The sequence below is a fragment of the Lactuca virosa genome, chromosome 7 (genome assembly GCF_052849685.1).
Source record: "Lactuca virosa cultivar CGN04683 chromosome 7, Lactuca_virosa_CGN04683_v6, whole genome shotgun sequence".
Classification (NCBI taxonomy): Eukaryota; Viridiplantae; Streptophyta; class Magnoliopsida; order Asterales; family Asteraceae; genus Lactuca; species Lactuca virosa.
In genome coordinates, this window is record NC_136432.1 from 249,163,871 (window position 1) to 249,178,034 (window position 14,164).

A 14,164-nucleotide genomic window follows, 5' to 3' on the forward strand; every position below is an offset into this window, starting at 1 on the left:
GCCACGTTGTGAGGTTTCTGTAGAGTTAGATTCTTATTTCTTAAATGTAATTTGTTCCTCACAATTTAATAAATGGAGTGATCATTCGACCTAATCTTCATATTTGTGTTTGTTCTTATTTTCCGCATTTTGTTCATCAAATCTCAATTAGGGTTTTATTCACAACAATGTTGCTATGCTCAGTTAGATCAGTATCCTGATAGATAGTATGATGTTATGCTAGTATGATCTGTTAGATCGGTTTGTCTGTCTATAGACTGTTATGTGATTATCTGATATATGTGCACATGTTTGATTGGTGGTTGAGGCTCATCTGCTTTGTGCGAGAGCCAAAGCAGATGTTTGTGGGCCATAAGTATTCCATCCTGAGGATGATCGGACTCGTAGTATGAGAGTATTCCAACCTGATGGTTGTGGGCCTGGGGTATTCCATCCCGAGGATGACTAGACCCATAGTATATTGGCATTCCAACCCGATGGTTGAGGGTCTGGGGTATTCAACCCGATGGTTGACTGGACTCATAGTATGTTGTTTGTGTTTGTGTGTATGTTGATGAATGTATGAGTATTTTCGGGGAACTCACTAAGCTTCGGGCTTACAGTTGTTGATTTTGTTTCAGCTACCTCAGATGATCGCAGGAAGGCGAAGGCATGATCGTACACCTCATATTGTTTATGATTTGATTTTGGGATATTTTGACACTAAACTATTTTGAAACAAGTTTTGTAATAATTAATGATTTTTGAATGGTTGAAAAAGTTTTAAATTGGCTTGAATTTTAAGGATGTTACAGTTGCTCTGATACACTATGTTGGACACAAACCAAAACAACAACAACAAAATGTTTATGTACACACCGGAAGAAGGAGAAAAGAAGATGGTTCTTGTATTCTAAAAAGAAAGACTCTTATTATCAACAACAAGAACAATTTTTACATCAAATTACACATATGTATACATAGACACTCAACCATCGTGGCTTTCCAAACCAGTCATCACCAAGAACAATTTTTACATCAAATTACACATATGTATACATAGAACATACAACTAGTGTTGAATTTCTTTTCTTGTGTATTCATATTCTTTTGTACATTCAGTCCTTTCTCTCTTGTGTATACCAATTAATATTGCGAGATGACACGTTCCAACACTGTAAATATTTTTTTGAATTACGTGGTAGTGTAAATCCTTCTTTCCTAAGTTATAAAGGATATAAGAAGTGGAACTATAATTTAGTGAACAGGAAAATGAATGGGAAATGAGTTTTTGAATCAACAGTTTGTAAATCGGCCGATGATGTATAACATAATATAGTGTTCTTTATTTCCGGAAATTTCATAAGATAAGAGAAAACTGAGACAATCAAATCCATTCCCACACTTTCAAGCAAGCACATACGATAAGTTTATATGAATACCAATCCTATTTAACGTAAAATGAGATCTAATTATTAATCATTTTCATCTGGCCAAGAGGATTGTTGAAAGCTTGAAACTCACAATACTTGCAACTCAATGGTCATGGTGTTAACAGGATCTGCAATCTTAACAGGATCTGCAATCTTACGTGAAAGCTTGAAATCACGACTGAATTGATGACGTCATCATTGCAGATCCTGTTAACAATGATCATGGTGTTAACAGGATCTGCAATCTTACGTGAAATCACGACTGAATTGATGACGTCATCATTTGGATGAAAAATGGAGAGTAATTCGAACCCTTGAAGTTGTTGTGCTTCTACCACTGGATAGAGAAAGACACGGGCACCATGAGCACTCCTCAGCATGAGCAAAGCACCTGGGGCCATGTACTTTGCCAAATGATCAATCACCTTAACCTTCTCATCAATATCCATCCCTACAAGTGCAGCCAAGAAAATGACATCATATCCCTTCAACTCATCTGTCACATCCATTATATTGGCAGTGTGGAATACCATTCTTTGGGACAGATCAGGGTCAGACGAAACAAGATGAGAGGCCATCGAATTTGCGGAAGAGTCTATGTCATAGTTGTGAAAAATGGTGTCCTGGAGATGATAAGAGGCCAATACAATAGATGTGAGAGGCAAGGGGCCAGACCCCACAAAGGCAAGACGCTTAGGGGCTTGTCCAAATGCAGAATAGTGTTCAGTAAGAATGTCAAACTCAAGACGGCTAAGCTTCAGGTAATTGGAGTAGTAAGGGAATTCTTTTAGATGGTGAAGTGGATTTGGGAAAGAGCCTAAAATGGTGGAGAAGTGCGCTTCAAGATGGCCTTCAGCCTCACCACAAACTCTTATAAGGTTTGACCTTATTTCTTGAATATTGGCCGGGAGAGTGGATATGTTTATAGAAGAGGGTGGGATGCATGTGCGGACCAGCTCAGTGAAGAGGCTATCAACATCTTTGGAGGGTTTCAGATTGTCAAGCTTTGAAATTTTGTGATAAATTTCACACACTTTCTCTACCAAAACGATCTCTTTCTGGAGTGATTCCATGTCTGACACTAAACAATCGGATATTTCTTGGAAAAGCTTTTTAGATAAACTCTTTTTATGTCAGAAACAAAGAACAAATTGTGTCTGTATGTAATTCTCAAATTAAGGATGTGTGTTATTTATAGCCATATTCAGGCCCCACATAAAATTTGTGAAGAGGGACGATCCTTGATCTGTTTTTTATTTGACAGCAACACCAAATATTATAAGTTCACAAGTAGACCCGTAAAAACATAGAGTTTTTTTATTTTTTATTTATCATTAGTGGTCCGTTTTCAGCGCGTATTTTACATTTGGGTATGTTATGATACGTTTTCAACAGATTTGAAATGACTCATGTGTTTTGAATACGAATTAACTTACTATTTGAGTTAAGTTGTTATTGTTTTTTTTTTATTACCATAATATAAAGATATATATTAAACTTTTTCTTCACTTTTTATTTTTATGTTTTTTAACGACCTAAAAAAAATATGTCAATATATAGATTATACATGAAAAAATTATAAGAAATATTTGGAAATGAAATAACATCTACATATTAATATACAATAAGTAGTATTTAGTGGATGTGCTTACCCCAAGCCTTCTTATTATATAACTATATATGACATAACATTATTAAATTTATTAAGTTTGTGAGAATAGATGCATTTAAATTCTTATGCTTTCACATTTCAATTGTTCGCACATATTTTATATCTTTAAAATTTCCTCTCTCATTTCCAAACTAAGACAGTTACAAGAAACAAGCATCGACAACATAATTTGTTGCTCCATCACCTTACTTACTCTGGATGTCGCTACAAGTGTTTCACGAGTATTTTACCAATGAATTAATCCCATACTTATAGACGGGTTTTGTCATTACTCCTTTACTAATTTCTATGTAGATAACCAAAGATGAACGAATAACACCCATAAAAAACATAATTTAAGCCACTTCTAGCAACTGAGGTTCTGACGGAATTTTAGAAGAAAAGTAACAATATATTGTCAATAGATAGTTCAACAATGTTATTGGTCTTATGTTTTCAAATATGAGTGTAATAGATATCAAAACTTCTTAATTGATTGATTGAAATTAAACACGTCCAGAATATAAATACAAGAGACGAGATAATATAGGAAGGCATAATCACTAAAGCTAAACAAGATATCCTAAACAAAAAAACGATATAGATAAAATGGACGGATTCCTTCACTCCCGCTCAAGCTAGAACATGGAGAGTACGAATGCCCAGTTTGCCTCAAAAAGAACGTAGACCATCGACACTGAGAGCAGTCACTTGATTTTGTAACGATTTCGTTAGACTCAACCGTTAATCGTTTCCACATTAGAAGGTTTCTCCCGTTTAGTAATCCCCATGGTGCTCACAAACGGAGTTAGTAGGGGGGGGGGGGGGGGGGGGGGGGGGAGAGCTGGATATTGAAGTAAATTCTAATTCTAATTTAGATGCAACTGAAAAGGCCCCTGTCAAATTGATAAGTAAACCCTATAGCCCCTCCCATAAATTTAAATCATTATTTACCCTAAATCTCAATCCTCAGTTAATTATTTTGGAGACTTAGTGTTGCTTCTCAACTCCAATCTCCAAGTAAAGGTTATTTATACTTTTTTTTATACATCATAACTTTTTTCTAATTTACAATTAGTAACATTATTATAACTAGTAATTAAGTTTATTATAAATTAAAGGTAAATCGTAAGAAACAAAGAACCGTGATTTTTTTTTTCGTACTAAAATAAGATGTTCATAACTACAATTACATCCTGTTAGTGATAATCATAGAGAAATATGTTCACAATACACGCCTACAACCTAAAATGATTAGTAATATCGAAAAGCCAATATTTCTCGTTCAAGTTTACTAACCCTATTACGCTATTTACTTATATATATATATATATATATATATATATATATATATATATATATATATATATATATATATATTGATATGTTATTACAATGTAAACCCCCTTCATTCCAAAAATTTGACGCCGCCCCTACTGGTGCTAATGTTTTCTCCCTATGTGGATGTATCGAATTTCAAAAAATATAGGTTGCAAATATTAACCTTATGTGTTTTGATACTTCTATAAACCTGCGTTGATCACAGTGTGTGGTTTTCCCATTAAGTCACATACCTGTAGGGATATATATATGAATGAATGGTTCCAAGCTCTCTATTTACAATTTGTAATAATTAATAAGCTCCCACAATACCTTTTTTGATATTAAAAAGGTTATTTGTGTAAAGGACTAGAGAATGTGTAATTGAATTGTTGGGTTATTACAGAGAAGGCTGACCCTTGTATAGACAGCTTACAACAAGGAAATTGAGTGATTACAGGAGGTATATATGGTAAACCTATATGATTGATATATACATATTCTGAATGATACACTTCCTATCTATGGAGATTGTGTGTCGCTTATACGCCCCCGCAAGATGGAGGATCCATCGGAGACTCCGATCTTGGACCTGTTGTTGAGAAATGGACTCTTTGCTAAAGGCTTGGTGAGCATATCTGCTAGTTGATCTTGGGAGTGAACATGGAAGACTCGAAGAAGCCCAGCTGATACTTGTTCTCTGACAAAGTGGTAGTCGAGAGCAATGTGTTTCATTCGGGAGTGGTATACTGGATTTGCACATGAATACGTAGCACATGTGTTATCACAAAATAGAGTTGGTGTGTGTGGACTGTAGAAACCTAGTTCTTTAAGGAGATTCGTCATCCACATGAGCTCAGCAGACGCATTAGCTAAGGCTTTGTATTCAGCTTCGGTGGAGGAGCAGGATACTGATTTTTGACGAGTGGATTTCCATGAGACAATGTTGGTACCCAAATAGAGAACATAAGTTGTAGTTGACCCCAACAGCTGATACCCAAACAACTGATACTTGTTCTCCATGAGACAATGTTGGTACCCAAACAGCTGATACTTGTTCTCTGACAAAGTGGTAGTCGAGAGCAATGTGTTTCATTCGGGAGTGGTATACTGGATTTGCACATAAATACGTAGCACCTGTGTTATCACAAAATAGAGTTGGTGTGTTTCAGCTTCGGTGGAGGAGCGGGATACTGATTTTTGACGAGTGGATTTCTATGAGAAAAATTAGCCCACATCCGTTAATTAACTTTGTTTGAGCCCTTGCCACTTTTAAAAAACAATTATTTTATATATTATACAAATAATAAAATGAGTCAAGACATGAGAATTATGATGGCCCATCCCCATGTCTATTTTACAATCACCGCCTCACCATATATATATATATATATATATATATATATATATATATATATATATATATGTATATTATTTAATTGGTTATTAGATATGATCTTATGAATCAATACCCACACCAAAATACCCCATTTGTTTAATAAAAAAAAGGGTTTGTTAATCGACGATGAAACTTTCAATCGTAGCTATCGTTATTTATCGAAGTGGTTAAATTTGTTTTTCGGCAACACTGTTACAGCGATTTCATTTATTTAATTAAGTAGGTAAATTTTATTTTTTATTGCATGTTTTATTTATTGTTATTTGTAATTAATAATTTAATTATGGTTTTATAATTTGGTTTGTTATAATTATAAATTTATAGGATAAATTATGAGCACGAAAAGAACTATCGATTCTTTTTTCAAACGAACAGAGGATGTGCGTGACCCACAATTGCATCCGGTTAGTGATAATATTGAAGAAGATGTTCAAAATACACACCCACAACCTGATTGGAATAGTAACATTGAAGAGCCCAATAATATTGAACATGAAAAAAATAATATGTCAGATTCTTTGATTCGTGATCCAGGAGAACGTCCTTCAATCTTAAGTTATCCAAGTAACCAGCGTGATGAGATTAGACGATTATATATTAAACTTGGACCATACCAATTACAAAAAGCAAAGTATCCATTCAGTCCTAGTGGTCCAAGAGGATCTACGCGCAGTTTTCAACAAGCTTGGTTCAAGAATTTTTGGTGGTTGGAATATTCTGAGAAAAAAGATGCTGCATTTTGCTTCCCTTGCTTCCTTTTCAATAAAAAACCTATTAGCAAATTCGGTACAGATACATTCACCGTATCAGGGTTTAATAAATGGAAAAAGGTAAATTGTGGTAAAGACTATGCTTTCATTGTACATGAAGGTAAGACTCAAGCCTCAGCGCATAATTTTTCTGTTAGGTGCTATGAAGATCTAAAAAACCAATTATCTCACATAGAGAATGTAATAGAGAAGAAAACGACTCAACATGTTATGGACAATAGACTACGCCTTAAAGTTTCTATTGAAGCCATTAAATGGCTCACGTTTCAAGGATGTGCTTTAAGAGGTCATGATGAACGACCTAACTCAAGAAATCAAGGGAATTTTCTTGAATTAATAAAGTTCCTTGCTTCTTATAACAAAACTGTTGTTGATGTTGTGTTAGAAAATGCTCCTCAAAATGCAAAGTACACATCACCAGATATCCAAAAAGAAATTTTACATGTTTTAGCTACAAATGTACAAAAAGCAATTCGTGATGAAATCGAGATGTCAAAATTTTGTTTAATAGTTGATGAGTCTCAAGATGAATCTAAGAAAGAGCAAATGGCTATTGTCGTGAGATTTGTTGACCAAGATGGGCATGTCAAAGAAAGATTTTTGGACTTAATTCATGTTAAAGATACAAATTCATTGACCTTGAAAAATGAGATATTATGTTCTTTATCTTATCATAAACTTAGTGTTCAAGATATTCGGGGTCAAGGATATGATGGGGCTAGTAACATGCGTGGAGAACGGAATGGGTTGCAAGCTTTATTATTAAAGGAATGTCCATACGCTTATTATATACATTGTTTTGCACATCAACTACAACTGGCTCTAGTTGAAGCGTCTAAAGATGTGACTGAGGTACATAACTTCTTTAAAACCTTAAACTTTGTAGTTAATGTCATATCTTCTTCTTCCAAACGTAATGATCAATTGCAAGATGCTCAAATTGCTGAAATTTCTCATTTAACTGAGGTTGGAGATATTGAGAGTGGAAAAGGCATAAATCAAATGCAAACATTGCAGAGGCCTAGAGATACTAGGTGGAGCTCTCATTTCAAATCAATATGCAGTTTGATGAGATTGTTTGGTCCATCTTGGGTAGTATTGAATGACATTGCTATAAAAGGTTCTACATCTTCTCAAAAAGGTGATGCGGCATATGCACTTACACATGCCTTATCATTCGATTTTGTCATTGTTATGCACATGATGAAAGAAATAATGGGGATAACTGACAAGCTTTGCCAAACTTTACAACAAAAATTTATTGATATTGTTAATGCTCTATCCTTGGTTTCTACAACAAAAATATTGATTCAAAAGTTGAGAGATGAAGGTTGGCAATCGCTTTTGGACCAAGTGGTTTCTTTTTGTGAGAAAAATAGCATTCCTGTCCCTAACATGAATGAAACTTATAGATATGTAATTCGCCAACGTCGTGAAAAAGACAATATAACCACAGAGCATCACTACCGAGTTGAAGTATTCATTGCTGCTATTGATAGTCAGTTGCAAGAGTTGAACTCTAGATTTACTGAGTCTGCAACATAGCTTCTCCGTCTCAGCGTTATGCTAGATCCAAGAAAATCCTTAAATGTTGAGGATATATGTAAATTGGCAACATCATATTATCCTATGGACTTTACGGAGCACGAAAGGAATTTGTTGAAACTTGAGTTACAACATTATGAACTAGATGTGCAAAATCACCCACAACTGAAAAATTCTTCTACAATTTCTGAGTTGTGTAGAGGCCTACATGAAACAGGAAAATCAGGTACTTATCCTTTGCTTGATAGATTGATTCGTCTTATATTGACTCTCCCTGTTTCTACTGCGACATCTGAAAGAGCATTTTCAGCAATGAAAATTGTGAAAACACGACTTCGAAATACCATGAATGATGATTTTCTTAAAATTTGTTTGCTTGTTAACATCGAGAGAGAGATTGCTGATACATTTCCTACGGATGATATTATAGATGATTTCTATTCCATTAAACAAAGACGAACACAACTTAAAGTGCATAAGGTACTACTTCTTATGTTTATATATATATATATTTTAATTTTGTAAAATGAAACATATGTATCTATGTTATAATTACTTATTTTAATACTTGCAGGTTAATGGATGAATATGAGTCGATGCTTTTAGTTAGTTGAAAACGTTTGAAGATTCAGGCTAATGGAGACAAATTTTTAATTCTTTGTCATTTTTTTTACAAAAATTTAGACTTGTTACTTTCTGCGGGTATAACATTATATTTTAATATATTATTACGATGTGAGCCCCTCTTAATCTTAAATCCTGGCTCCGCCCCTGCCCCTGTCAAATTGATAAGTAAACCCTATAGCCTCTCCCATAAATTTAAATCATTATTTACCCTAAATCTCAATCCTCAGTTAATTATTTTGGAGACTTAGTGTTGCTTCTCAACTCCAATCTCCAAGTAAAGGTTATTTATACTTTTTTTATACATCATAACTTTTTTCTAATTTACAATTAGTAACATTATTATAACTAGTAATTAAGTTTATTATAAATTAAAGGTAAATCATAAGAAACAAAGAACCGTGATTTTTTTTCCGTACTAAAATAAGATGTTCATAACTACAATTACATCCTGTTAGTGATAATCATAGAGAAATATGTTCACAATACACGCCTACAACCTAACATGATTAGTAATATCGAAAAGCCAATATTTCTCGTTCAAGTTTACTAACCCTATTACACTATTTACTTATAAATATATTTTGATATGTTATTACAATGTAAACCCCCTTTATTCCAAAATTTTGGCTCTGCCCCTACTGGTGCTAATGTTTTCTCCCTATGTGGATGTATCAATTTCAAAAAATATAGGTTGCAAATATTAACCTTATGTGTTTTGATACTTTTATAAACCTGCGTTGATCAGAGTGTGTGGTTTTCCCATTAAGTCACATACCTGTAGGGATATATGAATGAATGGTTCCAAGCTCTCTATTTATAATTTGTAATAATTAATAAGATCCCACAATACCTTTTTTGATATTAAAAAGGTTATTTGTGTAAAGGACTAGATAATGTGTAATTGAATTGTTGGTTTATTACAGAGAAGGCTGACCCTTTTATAGACAGCTTACAACAAGGAAATTGAGTGATTACAGGAGGTTTATATGGTAAACCGATATGATTGATATATACATATTATGAATGATACACTTCCTATCTATGGAGATTGTGTGTCGCTTATACGCCCCCGCAAGATGGAGGATCCATCGGAGACTCCAATCTTGGACCTGTTGTTGAGAAATGGACTCTTTGCTAAAGGCTTGGTGAGCATATCTGCTAGTTGATCTTGGGAGTGAACATGGAAGACTCGAAGAAGCCCAGCTGATACTTGTTCTCTGACAAAGAGGTAGTCGAGAGAAATGTGTTTCATTCGGGAGTGGTATACTGGATTTGCACATAAATACGTAGCACCTGTGTTATCACAAAATAGAGTTGGTGTGTGTGGACTGTAGAAACCTAGTTCTTTAAGGAGAGTCATCATCCACATGAGCTCAGCAGACACATTAGCTAAGGCTTTGTATTCAGCTTCGGTGGAGGAGCGGGATACTGATTTTTGACGAGTGGATTTCCATGAGACAATGTTGGTACCCAAATAGAGAACATAAGCTATAGTTGACCAACCGGCATCATTGACTCCACCCCAATTAGAATCAGAGAAGGCTGAGAGGGTGAGAGGAGAGTTTCGTTTGAGAAATAGACCATGATGAAACAGTGCCTTTTAGGTACCGTAGGACACGCTTTAAGGCTTGGAAGTGACTCTGTCTAGGAGCATGCATAAACTGAGAGAGTTTGTTGACATCAAAAGATATATCTGGTCGGGTGAAGGCAAGATATTGAAGGGAGCCGACAAGTTTTCGGTAAGGAGTGACATCTATAGATGGAGAGGGATCATTTAGATACAATGGTTCTGTGGTGCTAAGAGGTGTGAGAACATCCTTAGCACCATCCGTGTTGAATTGTTCGAGAATGTCTTGGATGTGACGGTGTTGGGAGAGAAATAGGCCAGTAGGGGTAGGAATGACTTCAACACCAAGAAAATGATGAAGCATGCCTAGATCTTTGACACTGAACTTGTTGCTCAGGGCTTGAGTAAAGTGATTTAGAAATTTTGTATCGTTTCCTGTGAGAACTATGTCATCAACATAAACTAGGAAGTAGCATGTGATAGTGTTATGTTGATAGATGAAGAGAGATGCATCGGCGAGAGACTTGCGGAATGCAAATTGAAGTAGGAAGGTGGTAAGTTCTATGTACCAAGCACGCGGTGCTTGCTTTAGGTCATAGAGAGATTTTTTAAGTTTACAGATATGATGAGGAAATTTGGGGTCGATGTATCCAGGTGGTTGAGTCATGAAGACATCCTCATGAAGTGTCCCATGAAGAAAAGCATTGCTGACATCTAGTTGTCGTAACTGCAAGTTGTTGGATAGAGAAATAGAGAGAATGGTTCGAATGGTGATTGGTTTGGTGACAGGACTAAAGGTGTCAAAGTAGTCTTTTCCATATTGTTGAAGGAAGCCTTTAGCTACGAGACGTGCTTTGTATTTGGAAATAGAACCATCGGGATTCCGTTTGATACGAAATATCCATTTACAGCCAATAGGAGTGTGGGAGTGCGGTGGGACAAGTTCCCAAGTTTGATTTTGAATGAGTGCGTTGAATTCTGTATCCATGGCATTTCTCCATTTTGGGTTTTTAAGAGCTTGAGTTGGAGTAGTGGGTTCAAGTGTTGATGGTAAAGGGTGAAGGGTGGTGATGTTAATGAGGTTTGGATTGATATATTTTGAATTTTGTTTGCGGTTGCGGTGAGGATGGAGGTTGTATGGCGATGGATGTGGAAAGAGGGGTTAGCAACTTGTGGTGAGGGGGGTCTGGTGTGGGAGGATCTGATGAGAGAATCTTTGGTGAGGGTGGAGTTGGGGAGGGTGTTGGTACTGTGCTGGATGGACTAGTATGTAATGAAGATGATTGTGAGGGATTAAGGTGATGTATGAAAGTTTGGGACGAGAAGCTAGTGGTGGTGGGATGTTGAGTAGTGGATGGTGGAGATGAAGGAGTAGAGGCTGGTTGGGAAACCGAAATGGTAGATATGAAGGAGTCTGTTGATGGTAGGTTAGTGGTATCTGCAAGTTCTGGTATGGAGGGAAATTCATGTTCGACGAACTCAACATGTCGGGAATGGTATAGGCGTTATGTAGTTGGATCATAACACTTGTAGGCTGATTTGGCATCGGAGTAGCTAAGGAAAAGACACTTGGCTGATCGTGGATAGAGTTTGGAGGCAGCATAGGGTCTCAACCATGGAAAGCGTAGGCAGCCAAATGATTTGAGTTTGGTATAGGTGGGTGTTGTGTTGTAAAGTTTGGTGTATGGGGAGTGAGAATCAAGAATTTTAGTCGGAATGCGATTTATTAAGTGGACTGCTGTTTCAAAAGCATGGGACCAGAATGAGAGAGGCAATTTTGCATGGTGAAGGAGAGAGAGACCGGTTTCAACGATGTGTCGATGACGTCTTTCAGCGACACCGTTTTGTTCCGGTGTATGGGGAGGAGTAGTAAAGTGAGAAATACCATTTTGTTGAAGGTATGAGCGAAGACCTATGTATTCTCGACCATTGTCTGAGAAGAGTGACACAAGAGGGGTATGAAAATATTTTTCGACTAATGTTTTAAACTGGGGGAAGAGGACCGCAACGTCTGACTTGTGTTTCATGGGATACAACCAAGTGTATTTCAAATAGAAATCTACAAATATAACATAGTAAGTGTATGCATCGTTGGATGTTTGAACCGGTCCCCAAACATCTGAGTATATAAGTTCTAGAGGTTTGGATACATGAAAGGAGTTTGCACCAAAAGGCTGTTTATGACTTTTATTAAGAGAACATGCATCACAATGAAATAAAGTACTGGACATTTTATTGTTAGAAATGCCTAAAATATTAAGTAAATTCTTCAGAACTTTGATAGATGGATGACCAAAGGTGTGATGCCAGTAGAGAAGTGATCTGGTGGAAGTTGTAGTGGAGTTTATTTATGACAAACAGCGAAGAGAAGTGATGGCAGCATAGTAAACATCATTTATGTTCGTTCCCCGCATGATTGGCGCCCCCGTGCGAAGATCCTTGACCAAAAAATGATGGGAAAAAAATTCAACCGAAACATTGTTAGATTTATAGTGTTTTGCCACAGAGATAAGATTGTTTCGTAATTGGGGAACAAAGAGAACATTTTGTAATTGTAAGGATCGAGATTTAGTTGAAATTGAGGATTGACCGGAGTGAGAGATGGGTAGAGTAGTACCATTACCAAGGACGATTTCCTCAGGCCCTCCATAGTCTGATAGAGTGTGCAACGAGGACCGGTCGGATGCTATGTGATGGGATGCACCACTGTCAAACAACCAAGGTGGAGTTGTGGAAGCCTGAGCAACTACTGAGTGGTTTATGGTTGGAGACGGTTGGGATGTCTAGGCAATAGTGATGTTGTTTTCTTTGAGAAACCTATCCAATTTCCTGTATTCTTTTGTTTCGTGACCTGCAATAGAGCAATATTGACAAAACATGTAGTTACGGTTGTTGCTGAAGTGGGGCCCAGTGTTTGATGATCTGGGGTTTCGTGGCCCAAAGGTGTTGGGTCGTGCATTATTGCGTGAGTCACATCCAGGGGGTCGTGCAGTTGTCTTGTGGGTATAGTTTATAGTAGCGATTGTAGGTGTTGCGATTTGTTCCTGGAGAGATCTTTCATAGTCGATTAAGTTTGCAAATAGATCCGAGAAGGTAAGCGGTGTGTCTCGCACTTTGAGGGAAGCGGTGATGTACTTGTAATCTTCACTTAATTGAGTGAGGATATGCACAATTAGGTCTTGTTCAGTGACCGGTGACTGGGCTGGGGCTAGTTCATCCGAAATAGCTTTCATCTCATGAAGGAATTCTACCATGGATTTAGAACCTTTAGGCTTCTGTGCAAGTTTCGATTTCAGAAAGATGATACGAGATCGAGAGACACTTGCATAACTCTCACTGAGACGTTTGAAGGCTTCACTAGATGTCTCTGTAGAAGATACAATCGGTTGAATGGTTTCAGAACAACTGCCAAGGAGAGCACTAAGTAGGATTTGATCTTGGCGATACCATTGTTGATACAGAGGATTTGGTTTATTGTCGATTTTTTTCTGGTGGTGTCTCTGTTGCATCTTTGACAAATTTGTCAAGATCAAGGCCGATGAGTGTGGAGAGAACCTGTTTTCTCCAAACAGGAAAATTGGCTGAAGTAAGTTTGATGGGGAAGTGTGTATGAGTGGTAATTTCGACAATGGTGGTCATGGTTAGGGATTTGGTGATAATTGCCTGAATTTAGGATCGTGAAGGCTCAGAGGAGCGTGAGTGGCTCTGATACCATGTAAAGGACTAGAGATAGTGTAATTGAATTGTTGGTTTATTACAGAGAAGGCTGACCCTTTTATAGACAGCTTACAACAAGGAAATTGAGTGATTACAGGAGGTATATATGGTAAACCTATATGATTGATATATACATATTCTGAATGATACACTTCC

General features: G+C 36.6%; 3 protein-coding genes across 3 annotated transcripts; 2 read left to right on the forward strand and 1 right to left on the reverse strand.

The window, feature by feature from the left end:
- Positions 1–1,301: 1,301 nt before the first annotated feature.
- Positions 1,302–2,510, reverse strand: LOC145125100 (putative nicotianamine synthase 4). Its single transcript, XM_079060591.1, has one exon. The coding sequence runs from the start codon at positions 2,483–2,485 to the stop codon at positions 1,523–1,525; it is 963 nt and encodes a 320-aa protein (XP_078916717.1). The 5' UTR covers positions 2,486–2,510; the 3' UTR covers positions 1,302–1,522.
- A 3,604-nt stretch (positions 2,511–6,114) lies between these two features.
- On the forward strand, positions 6,115–8,097 carry LOC145127703 (uncharacterized). Its single transcript, XM_079062850.1, has one exon. It carries the CDS (start codon positions 6,115–6,117, stop codon positions 8,095–8,097), a length of 1,983 nt encoding a protein of 660 aa, XP_078918976.1.
- Positions 8,098–8,181: 84 nt separating this feature from the next.
- On the forward strand, positions 8,182–8,683 carry LOC145127704 (uncharacterized). The gene is made up of 2 exons (XM_079062851.1): positions 8,182–8,577; positions 8,672–8,683. Exons 1-2 carry the CDS (start codon positions 8,182–8,184, stop codon positions 8,681–8,683), a joined length of 408 nt encoding a protein of 135 aa, XP_078918977.1.
- Positions 8,684–14,164: the final 5,481 nt, after the last annotated feature.